Source organism: Trichechus manatus, unplaced genomic scaffold, assembly GCF_000243295.1.
Source record: "Trichechus manatus latirostris isolate Lorelei unplaced genomic scaffold, TriManLat1.0 scaffold00165, whole genome shotgun sequence".
NCBI classification, from domain to species: domain Eukaryota; kingdom Metazoa; phylum Chordata; class Mammalia; order Sirenia; family Trichechidae; genus Trichechus; species Trichechus manatus.
This window is the reverse complement of record NW_004444101.1, coordinates 4539032-4549650: the sequence shown is the minus strand read 5'-3', so window position 1 is coordinate 4549650 and position 10619 is coordinate 4539032. Positions and strand designations below refer to the sequence as shown.

The 10619-nt window shown below is 59.9% G+C and overlaps 1 protein-coding gene across 1 annotated transcript in view; it reads right to left on the bottom strand.

Annotated features, from left to right (window-relative positions):
* Nucleotides 1-6217: 6217 nt before the first annotated feature.
* Nucleotides 6218-10619, bottom strand: part of CAPN10 (calpain 10) — an 11900-nt gene continuing 7498 nt past the window's right edge. The window contains exons 2-9 of the mRNA XM_023740855.1: nucleotides 9976-10272; nucleotides 9523-9689; nucleotides 9039-9307; nucleotides 8502-8704; nucleotides 8132-8387; nucleotides 7123-7322; nucleotides 6970-7015; nucleotides 6218-6895 (exon numbers count right to left, since the gene is read on the bottom strand). Of these exons, the coding sequence (XP_023596623.1) occupies nucleotides 6866-6895; nucleotides 6970-7015; nucleotides 7123-7322; nucleotides 8132-8387; nucleotides 8502-8704; nucleotides 9039-9307; nucleotides 9523-9689; nucleotides 9976-10272 (1468 nt within the window). The 3' untranslated portion in view covers nucleotides 6218-6865. The remainder of the gene's footprint in view (nucleotides 6896-6969; nucleotides 7016-7122; nucleotides 7323-8131; nucleotides 8388-8501; nucleotides 8705-9038; nucleotides 9308-9522; nucleotides 9690-9975; nucleotides 10273-10619) is intronic.

Sequence of the window (10619 nt, the reverse complement as noted above, 5' to 3'; positions counted from 1 at the left end):
TAGAAAAGAAGAAAGACCTAAAATCATTCATCTAAGATTCCACCTTAGGAATCTAGGAAAAAAAATTAAACCCAAGTAAGTAGAAGAAAGAAAATAAGAAACAATGGAAATGTAATAGAAAAAACCAACAATAGAAAATCAATAAAATGAATGTTTGTTCTCTGAAAACATCAACAAAATTGATAAACTCTTAGCTAGACTGATCAAGGGGAAAGAAAAAATACACACACACACAAATTACTAATATGCAGAATAGGAGACATCACTTCAGATCCTACACACATTAGAAAAATAATAAGGAAACATTATGAATAACCATATGCGAATATGTTTTTCAACTCAGAAGAAATGGACACATTTTTTGAAAGTTACAACAAAAAGAAATAGCAAATTTGAATACCCTTGTGTTTATTAAAGTTGTTGAATTAATAATTTAAAACCTTTCCATAAAGAAAACTCTTTTCCTAGATGATTGTACAGGTGAATTCTATCAAACATTAAAGGAAAAAATACTATCAATCTTAAAACTTTCAGAAAACAGAGAAAGAGGAACACTTCTCAACTTATTTTAGGAGGCAAGCTTTATCCCTTATACCAAAACTGGACAAAGATGTTACAAGAAGAGGAAACTACCGACCAATATCTGGCATGAACATAGACACAAAAATCCTTAATAAAATATTAGCAAATCAAATTCAGCAATATGTAAAACAAACTATAGACCGAAAACAAGTAGGGCTTATTCCAGGAATGTAAGGTTTATTTTAACATTCAATCAATGTAATTCACTACATGAATAGAATAAAGGAGAATATTTACATAATCCTATTAATAGATGCAGAAAAATCATTTGACAAAACTCAACTCCCATTTATGATAAAAAACTATCAGCAAGCTAGGAATAGAAGGAAACTCTTTCAACTTGATAAAGGGCGTCTACAGATAGCCTGCAGGTAGCATCATACTTCATGGTGAAAGACCGAACATGTTCCCAAAATGCTCAGCAACAAGGAAAGGATATCCACTCTCAAAATGGTATTGGAGCTCCTATCCACTGAAAACAAGGCAAGAAGAAAACATGCATTCAGATGGGAAAGGAAGAAGTAAATCTGTTAATTGTTGACATAATCGTGTATGTAGAAAATCCTAAAGAATTAAAACAAAATAAACTACAAACCAATAAGTGAATTTAGCAAGATTATAGGATATAAGATTAATATGCAAAACATTTTCTATACACTAGGAACAAACAATTGGAAAATAAAACTAAGAATACAGTGCCATTTATACCAGCATCAAGAATTAGAGTACTTAGGAATAAGTGCAAAACATGTATGCTCAAAACTACAGAATATCGCTGAGAGAAGTTAAAGAAGGCCTAAATCAGTGGAGAGGTATACCATGTCCACGGATAGGAAGAGTCAATTCTCCTACTATTGCTCTATGCAATTGATCCAACCAAGCATCACTCATCAAGTTCTGCTGGGCTTGCCTCCTGAGGACAGGTCAACACTGACCTCCTCTCTCAGCCGCCACTCCCTCCTGCCTGGAACAGAACACATCGTCTCTCCCCTGGGTGTCTGCAACAGCCTTCTGGGTGGTCCCCTATCCCCAATTCATCTTTGATACTTCAGCCAGAGAGATTTCAAAACTACATGTCAGGCCCAGCTTAAAACCTTGCTGTGGCTCCCACTGCCCCAGAGGTAAGATGCAAGCTCCTTACATGGCCCTTGAGGCCCCTGTCTACCTCTCCAGCTTCAGCCCTGGCCATGTTCTCTGACCCCACTCCCACAGTACAGACACAGAGCTTCTTCCCATTCCCGAGGGCGGGGGGTGCCCAGGAACACTCTCTTAGCCCCTCCTCCGCACCTGGCTGATTCTAACCTGGTCAGGGAACACCTCTACTGCCATCACCCTATGCCTACCTGTCCCCTCAGAGTCAAGATTCTCAAGAGCACCTGTGTTTGGGTGGTCCTCCCTAACAGATGATGTGAGCTGTGGCCACAGGTGCGCTGGGTGTCTCAGCCACAACCCCAGCACATGGCACCCGGCCTGCCACCACAAACATGCTTTCAAGTGTCTTTAGAATGAAACAACAGTGGGGCATGTGGTGGTGGAAAGTGATTTGTGGATCCTGGCTGGTGTTCTCAGTGGGGCTTGGAGGACGAAGAATGAGTCCATGACAACCGGAACAGAAACACACACGCGCATTGCCACAAATGCCATTGTCACATCTCCCAAACACACATAATGCCCCTGGAGCCCATGGGGGACACAGGACTAGCCCCTGGCAGAACAGCCCAGCCCCACCTGACTGGCCTCGTGCCCACTCCACTCTGTCTAGCCTCCTGCCTAGGAAGCTCTGCCCGGCCAGGCCCCCTCCCTGACATCTGCTCTCAGGGCACAAGGATCTGGATACTTACCCCAGTGTCTGGACCTCCAGGCCTGGAGGAGGAAGGGGTGAGGACAGTGAGAAGAGGACCGGGCACCAGGAAAGGTTCCCACCCAGAAGACATATACCCATCGTTCCTGGAGCAGGAAGTGACAGGGAGAGGAAACCCAATCAGGCTGGTGTGGGGCAAAGTCTGCCAGGAGGGTTGGGGGAGGTGTCTACCACATACACCCAGACCTGCCAGGCTGGATCTGCCTGAGCCTCAGGCCACCTGGGAGCAGGGCAGTTGTCCTCACCCTCACAGCCTATGCATGTCCACATGTGGCCTGGGCCTGGTGTGCCCCTGGACTTGGCCCTGGGCACACAGTTGACGTGGGCTGGGCCCTGCTGCTGGGTTGCCAATACATCCAGGTCCCACCTGGACAAGTGCTCACTTGACCGTGGAGCCTCAGGCCAGGAGCTGCTCACTGGCCCCAGCGCCAGGCCAGGCCGGGTCAGTTACTGCAGCTGGACCAGCTCAGACCCTCTCCAGGGACTGTGGTTCCTCCTCAGCAGGGCTGGGCTGAGCTGGTCCACCCCAGCAGGCTCGTCCAGGGCCAGGACCCCGAGGCAAACCAGAGGGCCAGAGCCCTGGACTTGGGACGCCCCATCAGCACAGCCAGAGCCGTCATCATCCTGTTTTACCCTGAGGATAGTGGAGAGAGGATAGCCTCTGGCTCAGGGTCACACAGCCCAGGCCTGGCTGGGAGGCGCCCCCCACCCCCCAGGAACAGGAGCAGGTCCCAAACGCCCCAGGGGAGAGTCTCCTCCAGTGCTGATGGCTGGTGCCTGAAACACACCTGTCATGTATCTGGGTGGATAAAGGACGCTGGACGGCCCCGCAGGCCAGGGGCTGGGAGTTGGGGAGCACGAGCCACTTCTTAGGGCCCAGAGAATCCCACTTTCCCTGGCCCGAAAGGGCCCCTGCCCAGTGGCCCCCGTGACGGCTGCCTCCCGGAGGGCTGCAGTTCCATCTTTGGTGGCTGCAGACCCTGACCTTGTCCTTGACCTGACCTCCATGGGTGCTGGACCCTGCCTTCCACCTGAGCCCCATGGGGGCCGGACCCTGTCCTCCACCTGACCCCGATGGGGGCCAGACCCTATCTTCCACCTGACCCCCATGGGGGTCGGACCCTGTCCTCCACCTAACCCCCACGGGGGTCTGACCCCCACAGGGGCCAGACCCTGTCCTACACCTGACCTCCTGGTGGAGGCCCAGGCTGGTCAGCAGACCCATCTAGGTGGTGTCTACTTAGCCCCCGGCACCCTTCAGGTTAAGGATGAGAAGGGTGGGGGGAAGGCTGCTGGGCGGCCTCTGGAGGTCAGACTACCTCTCAGGGTGGGGGCAGGAGCAGTTGGCAGCATTTTACTCTCTGGGCTCATCTGGAGGGGCCCCCAGTCACCCTGTTTGGAGGGGCGGGGCAGTGGAAGATGGGGGCGTGAATCTCTGTGGGGACGCTTTGGCTTTCCTGCTTTCACTCTGCCAACAATACCAGCAGTGGAGGACAGCCCAACTGATTGACGGATTGACTGACTGATTGACCGACGGAGCAGAGAGGGGAGGGCCTGAGGAGGCTGAGGCCGAGCCGGGCTGCAGCTCAGGGCAACCTTTGGTGGCTCCCTGGTGGCCCAGCAGCCGGTGGTCCCAGGGGGCAGTGGAGGGAGCCCATCCCCATAGCCTCCCCTGGCCACCCTGGGTGCGAGTAGACCTCGAGACCTGCAGGGCAACCACAGCCACTGTGCAGACAGACACCCTGCACGGGTGATGCATGGACACCGGGTGCCTGCTGGAGGTCAGCATGGCTTCCGCCCTCCCTCCTCCATCTGTCACAGTGATACTTCTAGGCAGCTGCCTCCGAGAGGCCGGCCACTTGGTCCCATGCGGGACTGTGACAGGCCACATCCGCTCCGAGCGCCCAGCCTTGGCCAAGGCCTGAGGCTCTCTGACTTCTCCCTGGGCTATCCCACCTGCTCCCCTCCCTAATGACCATCTGTCTGGGGTGAGGGAAGCCTCTTGAGAATCCGCCGGGGCAGAGTAGCGTCAGGGCTGTGGGTTTTGGAGCTGGGTCTCTCACTGCCTGGCTTGACTGGCCAGGAGGACCATGGCTGAGGCAGAGGAGACAGCCGGCCCGTTCCCCAGGGTGGACGTGCTCTGGGGACTTAGCGTATGCAGGTTTGAGATGCACAGACGAGAGGAACTCCAACGGGGCCTCCAGTGCTCTGTGGTCGGTGAGGCAGGGGCTGTTTACAAGGAGGCACTCTTCTTTTTACTCTCTGGGCCCATCTGAAGGGGCGGGGCAGTCGGAGATGGGGGCGGTGAATCTCAGCGGGGGCACTTTGGCTGCAGGGCAGAGAAAGCGAGGACCACAGCCAGAACCTCAGTCCCAGCGTCTGAATCATGGCCAATGCCGTCCACTGGGCCGAGAGGTGGGACCTGGACAGGGAGGGGGGCTGCTGGGTGGGGCCCCTGAAGACTTCACTCCCAGACCTGTGGGATGCTTGAGCCTGCATGCGGATGGATGTGGCCCACTGCTTGCTGCAGACAGCACAGGGCCCTCAGGACACCGCGTCCCAGCCCCGCCCTGCCCCAGGTCTCCCACCAGGCCTGCATGCTGACGGGGTACTTGCCCAGCTCTGCAGCACCTGCTCCAGAGGGTGTTCTGGAGCTGCTGCCTTCCCAGGTGTTGGTCGCCAATAAACAAGGGCCCCCATCAGGAGAAGTGACCACAGCCCCCATGCAGGACACCCCCACTCACGGGGGCATGGACTCCTGCTGAGGACTCTGGCCTGCTGCAGTGTGCCCCAGGGCCTTGCCTCTAGTAGGCAGCCACGGCCACCCCGCCCCAGTCAGCAGAAGCCAGGGGCCAGGGAGAGTGGGCAGGTGTCTCCACAGGAAGGAGGCTCCTCCAGGGTCTACTGATGGGGCCTAATGTTGAACTGGGGGTGGTGAACCCCGATGAAGACACCTGGCACCCTGTCCAGTGGGGACAGGGGACACATGCGGCGGGAGGCAGGCTGGGTCAGGAATCGGGTGGGTGGGGGCAGTGGGCACAGGCCGATGGGGACACCGATGTCAGGAGCCATGTGGTAAGCAGGGGTCAGAGGACAGCCAGGTCTAAAGCCATGTCAATCACTCCACCCAGCCCACCCCTGCAGGGACCTGCAGAGTAGGGGTGACACTGAAGTGGGGCTCTCAATGACCCGACCAGTGACCACAGCACGCCCTTGGAATCTTCTGGCCTTACTGCCACCTCATGCCCCTGGGGGCCCCTGGATGCCCACTCTGGCAGGCCGGGATGCAGGTGGGACCCAGACCCACCAGGCCCTCGGGCTCACTTGGGCAGTGAGAGGACGAGGCAGGAGCAGTGAGGGGACGAGGCTGGGGTCCTGAGGGGACGAGGCCAGGGCGGTGAGGGGACGAGGCAGGGGCGCCTGGGAAGAAACATCCTCCCCATTGTCCTGTGCTCTGGGGAATCTGGCCGGTGGCTCCAAGCCCAGGCGGACTCTGCCTCTGCCCTCGGAAGCAGCCGCTCCCTTTCCAAGACCGTCCTCCTTCGTCCCGGAGCAGCCGCTCCCTCGCCCTAGCCCTCTCCTCTCACTCTGGGCCAGCTGGAGGAGGCCTCTGCCCCGAAGTTGCCCTGACGCGCCCCAGAACCTAACCTCTGCGGCTCCCACCCCTCGAGAGCAGCCCCGCGTCTGCTTCCATCCGTCTGCACCTCCATGCCCTCCTCCCCAATCCGCTCCAGCTGTGCTCACCTCCCACCCCAAAAGCACCCCCGTTGGCTGGCTGGAGCTGCGAGGCCCTTCTGTCCCCCAACGGCCGGCTTATGGACAGCTGACAACCCTGGGGCTGCTCTGAGACAAGAGCAATCTGTGAACGGCCTGGTGTCCGCTTCTTTATTTATAAAATTACCTCTTAAAAACACTTCCCCTGGTGGCATAATGGTTAAGAGCTTGGCTGCTAACCAAACGGTGGGCAGTTTGAATCCACCAGCTGCTCCTTGGAAACCCCGTGGGGCAGTTCTACTCTGTTCTAAAGGATCACTATGAGTCGGAATCGACTCAACGGCAACAGGCTTTGATTTAAAAGTTAAGACAAGATTTGTTGCCAAACACTCTTGCCTGGCATAAGGCCTCTCTCTGGTCAACGAGATGGTCAGCTGGGACGTGGTGAAGCTCCTGTCTGGGCCCAGGGGCTCCGCGCTGAGGTTCTTGCCTCTCTCAGGCCCTGCTCCACCCCAAGGCCTTCTGGGCAGCCGTGGCGGTTTCCTCCTCCCGTGCCCTGGGGCCCTTCGCTGCTCTCCACGGTGGTGCATCCTTCACACCGTCGGCAGACCCCGCAGAGCTGAGGCGGGGACACTGTGTGCAGGTACCCTGGGCCCAGCAGAGGGTGGGCAGCAGCCTGGTCACTTGAGCAGACACGGGGTCACCTTGTCAGGTCTTCATTAAGGCCGTGAAGGAGGCCTGTGGGAGGAGACGGTGAGGCCCCACACGGCCAAGCAGGATGCCTGGTCCCCTGACCCCTGGCCCACACATACCTCCTGAAGGAGCTGGCCCAGCCTCTCTCGACTCTGGAGGGACCGCCTGCAGGAAACTGCCATCAGCCCGGGCCCAGAGGGCAGCTCTGCCAGGACGGCAGGCTGGAGGGCTTTCTGAGACATGGGTGACCCACCTCCCACACCAGGGCCCACCTGTCTATCCTGGTCGCTATGGTGACGGTGAAGGCTGCCTCTGTGTTGGGCAGGTAGGTAGAAGGCACGACCCCATAGGTGCCCGCAGGCAGGCGGCACAGCTGGCTCACCTCCAGGGCGTGGCGGTGAGGCACACAGCTGGACAGCGGCTCCTGACACAGTGGGGAGGGCTCGTCCTGGCTCCCACCGCCCCCAGGAACCTGGCAGGGGCAGGGGCTCAGGTGGGGATGCACGCAGCACGAGGTTGACAGGCGCCCCACGGCCCTGGGGGGGTGCATCGCCCGCCTTCCCCAGCATCTCAACCCCGTTCTGGGGCTCTGGGGACTCACCGGGCTCTGTGCCCCCGTCACCTCTACAAACTACTCCCCTGCCCCGGCAGGGCCCTGTTGGGGGCAGGCGGTGCTCAGTCAGAGGTCCCCGCCCTGGCTCTGCATCAGGACCATCAGGCTGAGGCCCAGCCCCGGAGGGCCCTGACAGTGGTCCAGGGCTCAGGCTCCGTGAGTCCCCTGTCACTGTGAGGCCAACGCAGCCGCCTGCCAATGGGTGGGCGCCTTTCGCTCTCACAGAGAACAGGGGTCAGGGGTGCGGTCTGAGTCCCAGCTGACAGGGAAGCTCTGGAGCAGCGGCTTCCTCTGTGTGTGCTGGGCGGGCAGGTGCCAGGCGGGGGGGCGGGGGGGCCTCCACCCAGCACACTGGTGGGGGACGTGGCTCTGGCAGAGCAGAAATGGCTGCAGACGGTCGTCCCAACGGGGCTGCACACAAGCGGCTTCCTGAGCCGACCCCAAGGACCCTGATAAACTGGGGCCTCAGACACCTTACCGTGCATTTTCTCACGTGTACGACCCGTGGCTGATCTAGCTGGTGTGCCCACACCACTGAGCCCAGCCTCTGCGTGACCCCGTGTCGGCCCGGATGGCGCGGGCCCGAGACAGGGCCTCAGCCATTACCCAGACCAGGCCGAGCAGCCCCGCCCGCTGGCACCGGTGGCTGGGAAGCAGCGAGGTCTTGCCTGGAAGACGTGGAAGCCGATGGGGTGGCAGGCGCCGTCCTGGCAGTGCTGGCGCAGCGTGATGCGGACGCAGCGGGTGCCCCCGCCCGTGGGCACCGAGAAGGGGAGGCAAGGGTTGCTGGGGTAGGAGGCAAAGTTCCTGCTGCCACCCGCCGTCTGCCCGGTCTGCCAGCAGCCCTGCAGCAGCACAGTCTCCCACTCCCCCGCAGGGAGGGCACCCCCGGGGGCTGGGCTCCTGGAAGCCAGCTTGATGGCGCTGTGGGGAGGGTGACAGGGACCAGGCTGAGGGCAGTGCGGGTGGCCCGTCTCCAAATGGGCACGAGCGAAGGCTGGCTGAGCCCACAGCCCAGGGACCCCAAGAGGCACCTACCTGAGGGAGACCCTCCCGGAGGAGAAGGCACGCAGCAGGAACTGGCCCGATACGTCCTTGAGGAAGGTGCTGGGCACGGCCAGGTAGTATCCCGGGGAGAGTTCGCAGCAGAGGTGGACCTCCCGGTCATACGCGTGGCAGGGCGTGCCGGCCGCGGGGGGCGCCGACAGGACTCGGGGCAGGCTGACCCGCCGCTTCTCGACCTGGGGGGCACAAGAGGGTAGGCTCAGCAGGGAGGGGAGGCCTGCTCACATGCATGCCAGTGGCCCTCCCACAGCCTCTCGCAGAATGAGCAGGTGGAGCGCAGCCTCTCCATCCTCTTGCGGCCAGCAGGGGCCCCGTGAGGCTGGGCTCTCACCAGCCTGCTGGCCAGCGGCTGTCCCAGGCACCAACCTACAAGCCCTCGTGCTCAGGAAGAAAGCACACACCCAGACGGGGTGGCCCCCATCACCGCCCGGTCCCCATCCCGTCCCTGGCCCACATCCTGGCTGGCCCCATCCTGACCCCAGTTGGACGGGGAGCCCGGCCGGGAATTACCTTCCACACGTGTAGGCCCACGGCCTGGAGGTCCCTGCCCGGGAGGCTGGCTGGGCCCTGTGTGGCATGGTTGTCCCCTGCCCGGCCCGCCCGGTCAGCCGTGCTGGCCCTGGGCCTCTGCAGGACAGCCAGGCACACTTCGCTCGGCTCCCAGACCCGCACCCAGAACTTGGGGTTGCTGGGGAAGCTGCTGTTGTTTCGGCACCCTCCAGCCGACTGCCCTCTGACCCAGGCCCCAGACAGCACCTGAGTGTGGGGCAGCGCCTTTCCTGGTGTGAAGGGAGCTTGTGTCAGTCTGGGGTCAGGGCCTCAGAGACAGCGGCCCACTGGGCTCACGGGAAGAGGCAGGGCCGAGCATCACTCCACTGACAGGTGGACGGACAGAGCACCAGCCCCTGCAAAGAGCCCCCAGGCCGCCCCCCCACCCCCCGGTCAAGTGCCTGAGTGTGAAGGGGACTGAGGCAGGTTGGGCCGAAGGAGTCACCTGAGTGAAGGCTCTGCAGGTGGCCATCCTCTGAGACCGGGAAGCCGATGGTGAGCTCATCAAACTCAAGAAGGAATTCCTCCTCGTCCACCCAGAACTCCCCTTCCTGCAGCTGGGACAGGAGTGCTGTCGCCTCTGCCGCCTCGACTAGGCTCCACCCCTCACCTCTGGAAGGAGTTTTGTCTCACCCAGCCAGTCCTGGGGGACTGACAGCACCAGGCGGGCAGGGCAGCCAAGGAGGCAGCACAGTGTGTGTCCCCACAGGCCCACCAGTGCCAGCTCCAGGCCACCTGGCCCTCCCTCGCAGCTGGGCACCACCCGGCCCCTCCCTCACAGCTGGGCACGCCCTGTCCCTCCCTCGCACCTGGGCACCACCTGGTCCCTCCCTTGCAGTTGGGCACCACCCCATCCCTCCCTCGAAGCTGCTCACCGCCCAGCCCCTCCCGCACGCACCCCTCTCTCCAGCGCCCCCGCCAGCACGGCCGGCCCCAGGGATTGTGGATGCGGAGCAGCAGGACGCCCTGGCCAGCACGGGAATCGAGCTCCCGGAGGTCCGAGATAATGAAGGCGTGGAACTCCCCCAGCTCCTGGGCTCCTGTGTGAGGATCAGACGGATCACTGCAGGAAGGGCCCCAGATGACCCCAGACTGAGCAGGGCGCACGGTCTCCACTTGCTGCCTTTCCCCCAATCGCGCTGCGCAGGCCCCCTGGCTCGTTCCCAGTCGCTGTGGGTCGGAGCACAGGAGCATCCTCAGCAAGGGCATAGACCGTGGAGGGTGTGGGCTGGGTTCAGCCACCACCCAGGGCCTGCTTCACAGCCCTTAGACACTCTGCTGTTATGATTGTCCCCCACTGGCCTGGATCTGCCGAGACACAGAGAACGTGCCTCTGGGCAGAGTCAGAGGGGCAGTGGAGGCACTCAGGGAGCTGCCACAAGAGTCCAGCCGGGGACGCCCCACTTGTCCAGCACCTTGGGGCACAGAGGTGGAAGTGTTGGGGGGTGGGCAAGCGAGAGCAGAGCACCTGTCCAGAGGGGAGGAGGCCTTTAAGTGCTTTACTTAGAAAGAGGCTGCTGCCCATGTCTGGCTCCAGCTGAC